The sequence below is a fragment of the Lacerta agilis genome, chromosome 5 (assembly GCF_009819535.1).
Source record: "Lacerta agilis isolate rLacAgi1 chromosome 5, rLacAgi1.pri, whole genome shotgun sequence".
Lineage (NCBI taxonomy): Eukaryota > Metazoa > Chordata > Lepidosauria > Squamata > Lacertidae > Lacerta > Lacerta agilis.
This window is the reverse complement of record NC_046316.1, coordinates 6,007,500-6,022,923: the sequence shown is the minus strand read 5'-3', so window position 1 is coordinate 6,022,923 and position 15,424 is coordinate 6,007,500. Positions and strand designations below refer to the sequence as shown.

At 46.0% G+C, this 15,424-nt stretch overlaps 1 protein-coding gene across 1 annotated transcript in view; it reads left to right on the top strand.

The window, feature by feature from the left end:
• SEMA3D (semaphorin 3D) overlaps positions 1–15,424 on the top strand; it is a 203,712-nt gene that overhangs the window by 137,018 nt on the left and 51,270 nt on the right. Inside the window, exons 9-11 of the mRNA XM_033148347.1 lie at positions 2,491–2,605; positions 6,305–6,374; positions 8,712–8,856. Of these exons, the coding sequence (XP_033004238.1) occupies positions 2,491–2,605; positions 6,305–6,374; positions 8,712–8,856 (330 nt within the window). The remainder of the gene's footprint in view (positions 1–2,490; positions 2,606–6,304; positions 6,375–8,711; positions 8,857–15,424) is intronic.

Here is a 15,424-nt window from a genome sequence, read left to right as displayed (position 1 = left end):
CCCCAAAAGCCCCTATCAGCATCCTTGGCTAGCTAATTAAGTCCCACCCCACAACTGCAGCAGGGTGTCTTGCTAGGCCCCAATCGCAACACGTGCTCTCTAGGAAGGAGAACACGCTTTTCCATCAGCTGTCCAGGGCATAGACACCGTTGGAAAGGGGAAGAACTAAAGAACGGAACTGAGATGAAAAATGAAGTTAAGAAAAACATATCCCAGACAAGTCTTGTTAGTACAGCGTGCAGTTGTTCTGCATCTGTGTTCAATTGTCTGGAGCTGGTGTGATTAACCTGTGGTCCTCCAGGTATTGTTGGAGTCCAATAAAAAGTTGCAAGGCTATCAGCCAGGTGCCCTTCTCTGAGAAGGTCATTCCAAAGAGAGGTACAATACTACAATCACAAGGAATGCCTGAGATCCAGTTTATCCTGTTGTTACAAAGCTCACCCCCAATCAGATATTTTGTTTGCCGTGTTGTAAGAAATCAGGGTCTTTTATATATATAATAAATGTGCATAAGTATGCCAAGCAGACAAGGCCACATGTCTGAGGCAGACAGGCCTCACACCATTTTGACTCCCAACTGACCAAAAACCGTATTTTTCCCTGGAGCTGAATTGCCCAGGGGCCAAAAGAAGATCATGCTTTTTATTTTACAAAGAGAAAAGGGGGTGTTGAAAGGACCCCGCTCAGCAGCTGATCAGCAAGAGATCGGGAGACAGATAAGAGTCCCCGGCTCCCTTTCAGCCCCGCCCTCATTTGTTGAATGTGCTGCAGAGGGAGGTTGTTTGTTTCCCCAGCGACATGTGAGTGGCTGATTAGATTCTCTGTCTGGAAACTGTAGAAAAGGCTCCCTTTCCTTTAGAAGCTGCAGAAATGTGAGTTGAACCCCATAAAAACAGATCTTTTCCTCTTTGCTTTTCCCCTTTTGCAAAAGGAGCTTTGCTTTTCCCCCTTTGCAAAAAAACTGCAAAACTTTTAGCTGATCCTCAAAAAATAGGGTTTTTACCTTTGCAAAAAAAGCTGCAAAACTTTTAGCTGATTCTCAAAAAAACAGGGTTTTTAGAGGAGGAAAACCAATTTTTTTTTCTTGTTTCCTCCTCTAAAAATGAGGTACGCGCTATGGTCCAGTGCGCCCTATGGAGTGAAAAATACGGTATTTCTTTGTCTCAGGAACAAAGGGGAGGGGGGAGGTTGTCCCTCCAGCTACTCAGCAGCCCTCTACCTGGGTGATAATCCCTGGCATCCTGATACCTGAGTGCCAGAGAAAAGGGTGTGATTAACTTGGCTGGGAAAGAGGGAAATGTAAATATCTCTTTTGTTTCACTTGATGGGTTTTTGGTGGAGGGAAAGAGGAGGCAGGGGGCAGGGTCCAGGATGCTCAGATCACTGCCACCAGACCTCCCCTTTCATGATGTAACCATAATGTATGGGGGGGGGGCTTGGGTTACACCCCTTCTGTGATGTATGTGTGAGGTTTCTGGGGGTGGGCTGAACTCCAGCGTGGGGGAAATTCAAATTTGTATTTAAGGAAAAGCAGTCCTTTGTTTGAGGTTCTTCCCTGCTCACCTGTGTGTGAGGAAAGGACCCTGTCGCGACAGTGAAAATAAAGACTTTGCTTCTCATTCTTCTCTGGTTGGCCTCTGTTATATTCTCCTACCGATGGAGAAACTAAAAGGGGCTCTTGCGTACCCCATAAGGGAATAAGGGCAGATTTTTTGCTTATAACAGCCCCTTCCCGCCCCCCTGCCCCTCAGATATTCTTTTCTGGTGCTGCTATTCATAGAACCATAGAGCTGAAAGGGACCCCCAGGGGTCATCTAGTCCAACCCCCTGCAGTGCAGGAAACTCGGCTCAAGCATCCATGACAGATGGCCATCCAGGCTCTACTCAAAAACCATCAAAGGATCCATTGCGTAGGTGCTACCAGGATTTTAGGAGACATATTAGTTGTATGAGTTGGGTCTACCTGTGTTAGAATGGAGCCTACATATGGAAAAAGAAGCCCACCTGTCTATGTCAGGCCCAGAGAAAGGTGAGGTGTTTGTGCTGGGGGTACACTGGGTGCCTGTGATCCCACTCGTCCACAAATGGCTGCTCAGCTTGTTAAAACAGAAACATCGTCACCCCACCTCACCCATCCCACCCACCTCTTTCCCCCTTCTCTCCCTAATGCCTCAACAACCAAAACTGATTTTTAAAAATGTTACATGGAAAAAAATACGAGAGAGACATTGCACACACTTTTGTAAATCAAGAAAATCTTTAATAATAATAATAATAATAATAATAATAATAATAATAATAATCTCCTGCAGATAAGTATTCTGCTCCAATCCAGTGTAGAAAATGCTGTATCATCTCTTCATTTCCAAATCTTTTTCCCCCCTGAAGGAGAAAACAGGCATGTTACGCCTGCCTTTTCCCAAGCTGTTTAGGTAAAGGCCTTCCTTTCTTTCCAGCAGAAATTAAATTACATTATTTCTTTGCCATCAGAACGACATGGGGGGCCAACGCAGTCTGATAAACAAGTGGACCACTTTCCTGAAGGCCAGGCTCATTTGCTCGATCCCAGGACCGGAGGGAGCAGCTACACATTTTGACGAGCTACGTAAGTGAATTTCCGCTTTAGTGGTTGTCTCTCTCTCTCCCACCCCTTCTTTAATCACAGAAGATCAAGACTCTATAAACCCATTCTCTTCATTCGAAAGTAGCTGCTACTGGGGGCAGGGAAATCTCTTTAAACCCTCTCTTCCCAAATTGCCCCCCAAAATGGGCTCAGCTGTAACGTAGACAGACAATATGGAACAAAAATGTGTATAGTGCAATATTTCTCTATAGAGGTCAACTAACAGCCCCCTGGTTTTTAGGGGACTTTTTTGTGGCACAGTATCCAAGGCGACCCCTGTAAGCAGGTTTTGTTGTCATCTATAAAATAAAAAATGTAAAAGGTGGATGTTTGTGACCAATCACTTTTCTCCGTAACCGCTTGACCGCTTCCATTGAAATTTGGACACAACGTTCCATGGCCATATGGGAGTGTTTGTGCGTACTTACATTGTACAGATAGCACACCTTTCACCGGTAAAAACGTGATTTTATGCAAAACAATATAGCGCCCTCCAGTGGACAACTTCGAAACGTCACCTTCTCTTTCCTTTCTTTTCAATTTCACACACTAAGCCACAGCAACTCGTGGCCGGGTACAGCTAGTAAAATATATCTAGAGAGTAGCAGGCCAAAGTTCTGGCTTCCCTTTAGACATGCAGCTGGGTCCTGTATTGGCCGCCTCTTTGCACACTAATCTTACTAAACGCAAAGATTTCCACCATGTGGTTCCTCACGACAGCCAAGTAAGAGCAGCCCTTTGGGACACCTGCATAACATGTTACACAAAGCTCTGCAAACAAGCATCCTGTGGGCGAGCAAACACTTTTACTCCTACTAATTGCAACAGCATGTGAGTAATAGCCAAGCGGTTTCCAACCATGCCTGGACAGGTAAACGGAGCCTTGGCGTCTGTATTGCTTTGTACAGGAAAAGCAAGCGGCACACAACAAACCCAGAGGATAGATTTGTTTATGACTTGTGCTTAGAAACCGAGCCGGTCACCTCGCGTTTTGTGGCAATCTAGACGGCAAGTGGGGGCTCACATGAGTGAATACATTTGAATTTTAAGAAACGGAAAACCTTGCACATAGAATAATAGGATGCAAAGGGAAAGGCTAGGCTGGAACCCTTTCCCCTTATATGCTAGCTTTCTATTTGAAGGGAGGGGAGTGCTGTAGGGGAGCATTCCAACATCTACCCGATGCCTGAAATTGTAGACTTTGGAAACCACTTTAGTGAAGCAGAGCTGGGCCTTCATTGGAGGACGTACAGTGGTGACCTGCTAGACAAATGCCTCGCTAGACGAAAAACTCGCTAGACGAACGGCATTCGTGTAGCGGAAGCTGCCCCGCAAGACGAATTTGTCAATGGGGCTGCCTCGCAAGACGATTTTTTTTTCCCGTCTAGCGAAAACCGCTATTTGCATTGGTGCTTCGCTAGACGAAAAAATCGCTAGACGAAAATACTCGCAGAACGAACTATTTTTGTCTAGCGAGGCACCACTGTATCGTGTTTATGGGTCTCGTGGGTGTGGCTCAGTGCAAAAGAAGGAAGGAAAATACAGTGGTATCTTGGTTTATGAACTTAATCCATTCTGGAAGTCCGTTCTTAAACCGAAACCATTCTTAAACCGCTGCGGGTGTCCAGTGGCATCGCAAAGGGGGGCAGTTCGCCCCAGGTGCCATGTCTGGGGGGGGGGTGAAAGATCCTCCATTCGCAGCTGCAGCCGTGAGCAGAGGATCCCGCCGCCAGTGGCAAACCGCTATGTACACGCACGCGTGCGCTGTACGTAACGATGCCGCACATACGCTGTACATAGCGGTTTGCTGCCAGCGCCACTTGAGCACCGTACAGACAGCGGTGGGATCCCTCCGTTCGCGGCTACAGCCACAAGCAGAGGATCCTGGCACCGTCCGTACAGAGCTGGAGCGCCGCTGCCGGCAAACCGCTATGTACAGCGCATGTGCAGTGTTGCTACATATGATGCATGCGCCATACTATGTAGCGACGCCCCGTTTGCCCCTGCCGGTGCCCTTCCACCATTCGGATTCCGTTCTTAGACCAATGTAAAGTGTGCAAACCGGGACACTACTTCTGGTTTTGCGGAGTTTGTAAACCGAATCGTTCTTAAACAGGGCTGTTCTTAAACTGAGGCACCACTGTGGATGTTCCCGCATCAGGTCCTCATGTCTACCTGGCCAACTCTGTGTCTACAAGCTTTTCAGTCCCAAAGGGGAAAGAATGAGCCGGAGTTTAAAATAACTCTGAATCACAACATTCCATCACACAGTGGCTTAAATGGCTTAAGCTGGGTGCCTGCCAAGCATAAGCATGGAGCCCTTTCAGGACTTCGGACACGGACTGATATTTACAAATTTGATAGCTTTTATTTCAGGGTTTGTTTGTTTGTTTTTTGCTCTGCTTTTGAAGACTGGTTGACACAGCCTGTTGTGGGCCCCGCACACACATTGCCCAACATTTGTGTAGTGTAGGGTACCACAAGAGACACACTCCGCATGTAGCTACTTGCTCCCATACTTTTTGACAAGAGGAGATTGCAGGAACTGCACAACATCTTGCCACATGTTGTATTCTGTATGCAGTGAGGGGCAGGCACAGAGGCTTGCCACGTGTACCGTATGTTTCGCTCCATAAGACACACTTTTTTCCTCCTAAAAAGTAAGGGGAAATACCTGTGCGTCTTAATGGAGCGAATGGTGGTCCCTGGAGCCGAATTGCCCAGGCGCCAAAAGAGGATCATGCTTTCTATTTTACAAAGAGAAAAGGGGGTGTTGAAAGGACCCCGCTCAGCAGCTGATCAGCAAGAGATCGGGAGACAGATAAGAGTCCCAGCTCCCTTTCAGCCCCGCCCTCCTTTGTTTAATGTGCTGCAGAGGGAGGTTGTTTGTTTCCCCAGCTACATGTGACTGGCTGATTAGATTATCTGTCTGGAAACTGTAGAAAAGGCTCCCTTTCCTTTAGAAGCTGCAGAAATGTGAGTTGAACCCCATAAAAACAGAGCTTTTCCTCTTTGCTTTTCCCCCTTTGCAAAAAAAAACTGCAAAACTTTTAGCTGATCCTCAAAAAACAGGGCTTTCCCCTTTGCAAAAAAGCTGCAAAACTTTTAGTTGATCCTCAAAAAAACCAGGGCTTTCCCCTTTGCAAAAAAGCTGCAAAACTTTTAGCTGATCCTCAAAAAAACAGGGCTTTTAGAGGAGGAAAACCATATGTGTGTGTGTGTGTGTGTGTGTGTGTGTGTGTGTGTGTGTGTTTCCTCCTCTAAAAACGAGGTGCGCCCTATGGTCCGGTGCGCCCTATGGGGTGAAAAATACGGTGCCTCTGCTTCAGAGTATCTGCCGAAGTGTGTATTCAGCTCATACCCTGAAAGCTTACTATATTTAGTTGATCTTTTAGGTGCCACTGGAATTATTAAAAAAAGAGAGATATTTTCATCTTTCATCTTGTTATTTATTATCACGTGTACAGAATTTGCAGTTATAGGTTTGGAGTGTATTAGTGAAGTGTACTAATAGTGTCTGGGAAATAGTAAATTATATGCCTAGAAATAGAAACTAAAAAGTGAAAGCCATTGCTTTATTGCCAGGGGTTAGCCAAAAGTTTGCAAATTTGAAAAAAAATGCATATAAGTAAGAAAATACCTACATGCTTAACTTTAAAAGCAACATATTCTCCATTGCAGAAGACGTGTTCTTACTTTCTACAAGAGATGAAAGAAATCCTATGGTTTATGGTGTCTTCACTACTACCAGGTATGCTTTACTCCTGGAGACCAAATCTGTGTGCAAACTAAAATGGAGCGTCTTGGAGAACCCTGGCTGGTTTATAATGCAATGCTAGGCCTCAGATTGGATTACAGTAAATATTATTTTGCCTTTTTCCCAACCACCTTAGGAGGTAAGCGCAGGCGGAGAAATTGTGGTTTTCTCAGTGGCCCCCCAGTGAGAGCCAATTGGTGTGGCAGATGAAGTGCTGGGCTCAGATGTGGGAGTTCAAGGTTCGAGTCCAAGATCCAGCTATTAGGCTTGGCCAAAGCACGTTCCCTTCGCCCTGACAGGTCTCACCGTCACGCTTTGAGGCGAAAATGCACTTTTGAGCTCTTGCGGGGGAAGGCAAGATACAAACATAACGTATGGCCGCCGTCCAAGCCCAGCGTTCCATTTAGCATGGAATCCCTTCTGTTCTTCAAGATTTGAACAAAACTCTGCAAGGGTTACAAGCCAGTAGGCCAGGCCTTCAGCAGAGCCCACCAACCATTCCCCTCTCATGAACCCCTATAAGATGGATTCCAACTTCAATCCACGGGTCAGAAACTATTTTTGAGGGAGGGTCACTTTGACAAAAAACTTGGTGAGAAATGGAGGTTCTCCGCAGGCATTTCATCCCTGCCTCTCTTTTCTCTTCAGAATTGGCAATAGGGAATTGAAACAGGCGGATTTAGCCCAGGGCCTGCTAGTTCCCGACCCTTCTTTCAGTTTTATAATCCTTTTTTTTTTTAAGGTTTTTAACTTTATTGCATCATATGACATAGCTTTACATTACAATGTTCATACACCAATACAAATATAACAAATACATTCTGTTTATATATAAAAGAAAAGGCTTTGTACATCTTAAATAAATTAGCCTCTATCATTTTGTTTACTATTCTCGGTGTTTATCAATTAAACTCAGTCATCCTTTTATTTATCTCCATCAAACCCAGCGTAATAACCCAGCGTTATTTCAGTTTTATAATCCTAATTATGAAGTCCACTATACATGATAATCTAGAGGCAGTCAGCGGATTCTGCACTATAATACTTTTAAGTTAATGACTTGTAGCTTCAAGCCTCTGGGAAGCCTTGCCATGTCAATTTATCTATCAAGGAACCTTATGTTCTTCCTGCCACAGATGTCCTGCATGTTGCAGAGGTTTGGGGAGGATGGAAGAAAAATTGTAGACTTTGGAAACCACTTTAGTGAAGCAGAGCTGCAGGGGCGTCGCTAGGGGGGGCAGGGGGCTGTCCGCCCCGGGTTCCAGGGGAGGAGGGGTGACTCTCAGCATGCCCACCCCACAACTCATAAGTTGCTCAGTGCAGCAGCTGGCTTACACAGCACACACTTTGCTTTTTCCTTCCTGCTGGGAAGAGCCACAGAAGCACAGCTCGCCCAACCAGGACTCCACCCAGCAACCTGGCATATTTCACCAGGGCACTGCCCTCTCAGGGGGCACAAAGGCGCCATCTTCAAGGGGTGACATTTGGCACCTCCACCTAGAGCCTCAATCACAAGCCAGAGCAAATCCAGTGGCTTTGGGCTTAGGACTCACCACAGCACTGCAAAAGCATTAACTGTACTTGCTTTACTTAGTCCACCTGGACCTGGAGTACCATCCGCCCACACCCCTTCAAGTCACAGTGAGCATTTTGCATTCCCCCACAATGCTTTGCGGCACAAATGCTTTGCGGGTGACAAAAAATAATAATCCGCACCGGGTACCACTTGGGCTTGCTACGCCTCTGCAGAGCTGAGCCTTCAACGTTTTTATGAGTCTCGCGGGTGTGGCTCAGTGCAAAAGAAGGAAGGAGAATACAGTGGTACTTCGGTTTACAAAGTCGATCCGTTCTGGAAGTCCGTTCTTAAACCGAAACCATTCTTAAACCGAGGCGCTCTTTCCCCAATGAGACCTCCCGCCGCCGGTGCCCTTCCACCATTCGGATTCTGTTCTTCGATTGGGATAAAGTTTGCATTTTGTATTTTAATAAAGTTGTATCCGAAATTATGCCAAAAAAACCTTAAACTTAAATCTCTGTGTGAAGTGTGTTTCATTTGAGGGGTGGCTTGGGGACCTCGGCACGCAAATGGCGGAGCATGTAATTTTCACTTGCCAAAAAGTCCCCCATGTGCTTATGGGGGAATTTGTCGTTATCATGCAAAAAAAGAATGATTTGTTCACTTTAAAAGTTTGATACGTAAATTGATCTTGAAGTCAGCAGTTGTTTTACATACATACAAATTCTTTATTCGACCGATAGTCAGAAAGCAGCAGTTGTTTTCAGGTGCTGAGCTGAATATGCTGCACTCACGACTTGCTTCTGTTTTTGCAGCTCTGTATTCAAGGGCTCTGCTGTCTGTGTGTACAGCATGGCCGATATCCGAGCTGTTTTCAATGGACATTATGCCCACAAGGAGAGTGCGGATCACCGCTGGGTGCAATACGATGGGAGGATTCCATATCCCAGGCCTGGGACGGTAGGTGTCATGTTTTCCAATATGTCAGTTGCAATGCTATATAAGTCACTTACATTTATACTCATATTCTACTACTTTGGCTATGTGGTTAATAAAATATTGAATTCTTGCATTGTGAAAAATGAAGATTATGGTGAAAAGTGAAAAACATGAATTGCAAAAAAAAACCTAGAGCTTACAGAGCAAAACCGACTTTAGATTTGAAATCAGCATTGAAAGAACATATAAGAACAGTTGAAAAATCTCATGCAACAGGAAAAAAAAATGTTCCCCAGTGTTATATGCCTGGACAAATAATGTAGTAGTAGTAGTAGTAGTAGTAGTAGTAGTAGTAGCAGCAGTAGTAGTACCATGCCCATCTGCTTAGGTTGCCCAAGGCACTCTGGGAAGCTTCCAACAGATACCGGTATATTTTCCTCCCAGGATGCTTTCAATTCTCCATTCATCCCTTTCCTCATGTTGACAGTTTCTGTTGTTATCTTTATTCCTCCTTTTCTTTTGTATATGCCATTCTTCCGTTTCTCTGAGACAGCTGTTCCCAAACTGCTTATTTCCTGATTGTCTCTCAAACTCTGCTTTTCTAATCTTTGGCTGCATTTCCGTGAGTCGGCAGAGATTGTCTCCGAGCCGTCAGCACCTCATGCCCTGGAATAATGCTCTGCTTTGTCAAACTTTAAATTATGAGCGTATGTGTCTTAAATCTTGCCGGTTCTGTTTTGTTTTCACTGTCTCTATTTATGATATTTTCTTTAGATGCGGCCATTAAATTTGACCCCTTTTGGTATAAATTGTTTCAGAACATCGTAAGTAAATAGTGGTTGGCTTCTTTAAAAAAAAGATATGGTAATGAATATGTCAGTAATGGGAAGAAAAGAGTTATGCTTAGTACAAGGAAAACTTCTAGATATTGAGTTGTTAAAAGCTCTGCATTTGTGTACAATTGACAGCTATTTCAAAAGCTCAGGCTGTTCACCGTTACTTGGGACAAAGGCTCATTAAACACATTGTGACTTAGTTCCAGGGACCCAGGTGGCGCTGTGGGTTAAACCACAGAGCCTAGGGCTTGCTGATCAGAAGGTCGGCGGTTCGAATCCCTGCGACGGGGTGAGCTCCCATTGCTAGGTCCCAGCTCCTGCCAACCTAGCAGTTTGAAATCACGTCAAAAGTGCAAGTAGATAAATAGGTACCTCTCCAGCGGGAAGGTAAACGCTGTTTCCGTGCGCTGCTTTGGTTCGCCAGAAGCGGCTTAGTCATGCTGGCCACATGACCCGGAAGCTGTACGCCGGCTCCCTCGGCCAGTAACGTGAGATGAGCACCGCAACCGCAGAGTCGGACACGACTGGACCTAGGTAAGGGGTCCTTTTAGACTTAGTTCCAAAGTTTGCCTTGGAAATGAAAACAAACAAACATCGTTTTGTTCATCCTTGAAAGGGATGTCTGGATGTATAAAGGATCAGTGCTTTGTGCACAAACAAAACAAAACCCAAAGCACTTTTCATCACTGCTTCTCCCCACCAGCGAGGCCCCTAGACTTCTCTGGGGCAGGAGAAGAGGGAGCTGACAGGAGCAAAAGGTCACTCCACTTCTTTGGTGGAGCATCATGCTCCTATCCAGGTGGGAACATGGTGTGACTCACACCCCTTTTCACCTTGGCAGGAGTGGATGTGATTAATGTCACAGGCATGCTGGGACATTTAGTCCTCTTTTGGGGGAATGTGGAGTCCCTGTCTTGGGTCAGTTCAGGCTTCTCATCAGGCAGGGGAAGAAGATGGCAGGCCGCCAAGGTGTCTGACTACTCAGGTGTACTCAGTCAGAAGTTCCTGCTTTTATGATGACCTCCTTTTGATTTGTGTGTGTATGTGTTTGTGTGTGTAATATCTAGTAAGGATGCAGACCTTGTGATTTATTTGTTGCATTGGGATGTGGGTGGCGTTGTGGTCTAAACCACAGAGCCTAGGGCTTGCTGATCGGAAGGTCGGTGGTTTGAATCCCCGGGACTGGGTGAGCTCCTGTTGCTTGGTCCCTGCTCCTGCCCACCTAGCAGATCGAAAGCACATCAAAGTGCAAGTAGGTAAATAGGTACCGCTCCGGCGGGAAGGTAAATGGCGTTTCCATGCACTGCTCTGGTTCGCCAGAAGCGGCTTAGTCATGCTCTCCACATGACCCGGAAGCTATCTGCGGACAAATGTCGGTTCCCTCGGCCTATAGAGCGAGATGAGCGCCGCAACCCCAGAGTCGTCCGTGACTAGACATAACGGTCAGGGGTCCCTTTACCTTTACCTCTACCTTGTTGCATTTCTATTCCACCTTCTTCTCCAAGGCTCTCAACCACAACAACCCTGTGTTTTTATTTTTTTTATAAAAAATAAAAAAAATTCTTTCCAGTTGCTACTGGAAGGAATTTATTATTATTATTATTTATTTTGTTTTGAATATGGCAGGCCAACACAGCTGTGAGGTAGGTCAGTCTGAGAGGAGGCAGTCCCTGGTCCAAGGCCGCCCACTGAGCTTTATGTCTGGGTGGGAGATTTGAACCCTCATCTCCCAAATCCTAGTCCAACACTCTAACCACTATATACACAGATACCCCAAATCCATTTTAAAGGCACTGATTGGGAGATAGTCTGAAAATGTTGCATGGTTAACAGGGGAACTGAATAACTTTCCATGTTGAACATGTTCATGTTGCCTCAAAGCTTCTGGACCAAGGATTTTATATGGCTTCAGGCGTTTATTGCTTGAAACAAGCCTCCAGATCCATGGCTGGAAAAGTAAAGGACTCCGGATGGTTAAGTCCAGTCAAAGGTGACTATGGGGTGCGGCGCTCATCTCGCTTTCAGGCCGAGGGAGCCATCGTTTGTCCACAGACAGCTTTCCGGGTCATGTGGCCAGCATGTCTAAGCCACTTCTGACGCAATGGAACAGCATGACGGAAACCAGAGCGCATGGAAACGCCGTTTACCTTCCCGCCACAGCGGTACCTATTTATCTACTTGCACTGGCGTGCTTTCGAACTGCTAGGTTGGCAGGAGCTGGGACAGAACAATGGGAGCTCACCCTGTTCCGGGGATTCGAACTGCCGACCTTCCAATCAGCAAGCCCAAGAGGCTCGGTGATTTAGACACTTATTGATCACTGACCAGGACCCTGATCAGTATTCCAAATTTATCCCTTATACTTGGAGTATTTATTTTTTTAATGCTTGGTAAAGTTCAGGAGTGGGCAGATGGGCAGTTACTTCATGAAAGGATAGGTACAGATGTAGCTATTTAAAGTGGGAAGTAATCAGGGACAGGATCGTAGAATTTGTAGAGTTGGAAGGGACCCCAAGGGCCATCTAGTCTAACCCCCTGCAATGCAGGGCTATTGTGTCCAACATGGGGCTCAAACCTACAACCCTGAGATTGAGAGTCTCATGTTCTACTGACTGAGCTATCCCAGCTGTCAATATTGTATCCCATTAATATTATTTGTGTGTGTTTGTGTGTGCATTAAAGTTTCCTAGGGATGGTATGACGCTGGATTCGTTGTCTTGGCTGTGTAAAAAAACAACAACCCTCAGCAAAAACCAAAAGCTGCTTCATTGAGAGTGTTGGAACTACCCAGAAAGGAAGAAAGTTCTTCCTTGTTTAAAGTTCCTAAGCATCTGGTAGCATATTAAGCACAACAAACTAATTTGCTGTGAAATACATTTTCTCTCATGTGTAATTGCCAGAGATGCAGTTCACTTCCTTGAGGCATTTCTTAGCCCTCTTTTACACAGAAGCAGGGGGGCGGGGTATGTTCTGTTCAGCGGGCTTCATCTCCCAAGTAAATAGTGTTGCAAAGTACATGTGCTGTGGGAGAGCACTCTGAAATTTCATCTTTGACTAAATATGTGGCACTTCGTGTCAGAGGGAAACTCCTGCTAACTTAGCCTCAAAACGGACGGCATGGTGCCACATGGAGCAAGCACACTGCTCAGCCTCTCAGTTGCTCCCTGAGCAACACTTGTCTGCCCTCTGGTGCTACTTAAGAGGCCACAGCCAATGGAAACGGCTGAAAACCTGCCTGTTCTTTGGGGCTGACTTTGAGGTGGTTTCGCTGCTTTCAATGCAAATGCATATTTCCCTCTTCGGAGCTGAGCTTTGGAAGAAGAATTTCTTAGATTCTTTGTTGTTGTTCAGTCATTCAGTCGTGTCCGACTCTTCATGACCAGAGCATGCCAGGCACTCCTGTCTTCCACTGCCTCCCACAGTTTGGCCAAACTCATGTTAGTACCTTAAAGAACACTGTCCAACCATCTCATCCTCTGTCGTCCCCTTCTCCTTGTGCCCTCCATCTTTCCCAACATCAGGGTCTTTTCCAGGGAGTCTTCTCTTCTCATGAGGTGGCCAAAGTATTGGAGCCTCAGCTTCAGGATCAGTCCTTCCAGTGAGCACTCAGGGCTGATTTCTTTCAGAATGGATAGGTTTGATCTTCTTGCAGACCACGGGACTCTCAAGAGTCTCCTCCAGCACCATAATTCAATTAATAATTCTTTAAGCCTCCCCAAACAGCTGTTGTGCAAAATAACGTGAACTATATGGGCTGGTACGTGCAAGAAGAAGAAGAGGAAGAGTTTGGATTTGATATCCCGCTTTATCACTACCCGAAGCAGTCTCAAAGCAGCTAACAATCTCCTTTCCCTTCCTCCTCCACGACAGACACTCTGTGAGGTGAGTGGGGTTGAGAGACTTCAAAGAAGTGTGACTAGCCCAAGGTCACCCAGCAACTGCATGTGGAGGAGTGGAGACACGAACCCGGTTCACCAGATTACGGGTCTACCGCTCTTAACCACTACAGCACACTAGCTCATCTGGCAAGATGACCAATTGCTGTACTGCTGGCTGGGATTGTGAAGGAGGAGGGTGGGGGCGTGGAAGAGGCAATGTATATTTCTAGGTGGGTGAGTTGTTCTCGGGGGGGGGGGGGAGTATATGTCAATGACAGGAGTCCAGCAATGGGGAAAGGGGGGCAAGCTTATTGGTTTGGGGAAGCCACTTGTGTCCCCCTCTTGCATCGCCCAGGGGAATGTGAATGCCTCTGAAAAAGAAACCAACACTGGCAAAGCTTTCCAGCGCACAGCATGATGCTCATTCCATCTTTTTCTCTCTTCTCTCTTCTTTGCTTACGTCTGTCCAAGAGTTAGCGAAGCTGATAGAACCAGCCCTAAGAATGGTTTGTGATCATTGTTTTCATCAGTGGCACAACAATATTCACACCCAAAATTTAGTCTCACAAATAACCAAGGGATACTGTGTTCTGCCTGAATCCAAAAAATAAAATAAAAATGTTTAGTTATTGCAGACCAGGGTGCGAAATTTAGGAGCCACCTCCCTTCCCACCAACTGACTCTCAGTCCCCTCACTCTGGATTTCCAAGTTACAATTAGGGATGGAGGAGAAGCCAATTCAGTTCACATTTAAAGGCAAACCTATCGCAGTCACACTTTCTGAAAAAGCACACAAATCGAAACACAAGCATCCTTCAGGGTTTGCCCTTCTCCAAATGGTGCGGTGCCGTTCTCAGCCAAGTGGCGTGCACAAAAATGCATATAAAATGTAAAGTGGGCGTAAGCATTTATATACAGGTGAAAAGAACATGCAAAAAAATAGTCTCCATGTGTACATTATTGTCAGGAAACCCCCCTCCCCGAGGCTAGAAGGGTCGCGGGAGTATCTGCGATACAGAGAACCTCCCAAGCTGCTTTCTAGCTCCACCTCCCCAGACAGCACAGGAAGCAATCATTCCTCTAGCAAGGAGGGTGGAAGAGAGGCAGGAAGACGATGCAAAGGCTCTGCGAGGATGATAGAGCTTCAACACCGTGGGAAGAGCTGGGAGAGGAGTCAGGTTCCCACGCTCAGAGACAGGAGGCAGGAAGGACGTGAAAGAGGGAGGCGGGGGTTCAGGATTCCACGCCTGTTTTGCTGGACAAAGTGTCGGAAGTCCTCATTCCAGGGATCTGCAGATGGATGAGATGGACGTTTGTTTTTAGCTCCTCTGTACATAGTTGTGCATAATAAAGAAATTAGCTTAGAAGTTCTGCGTTTTGGCTTTTACTCATGAGCAACCACTGAACGTCCTTACAGCTATGCAAAAATTGCATACAAATATGTGTAGGGTAGAAGAATCAGTCAAAAGACTGGTGAATTTTCTCTGACCGGCCTATAGTGACTTATGACTGTAGGTGCTCCTTGCAACTGAGCATGCATGGGCCTGCCCTCTGTGAATCATGCCACCACATGCTTAAGACCTCATGTGCACAGCTTCCTATTCTGTGCAAAATGTGCATCACTTCTGTATCAACCCTTTTGCACATGAGCCCTAGAACATATGGAGGGGAGAACCCAGGAGTTCCAGCCCTGATTTGTCCGCCACTCCCTCCCTGCCAATATCCATGTCTACACTCCATAAACATGAACATCTGCACAAGGCTTCTGGTTCATATGCTTGCATGTCCTCTATTTTGAAAGGATAATTTAGCACCGTCTCTCTGACTCACCTTTCTTTTTATACCCTTTGATGTGTCAGAAGGTGAGATAGAGGA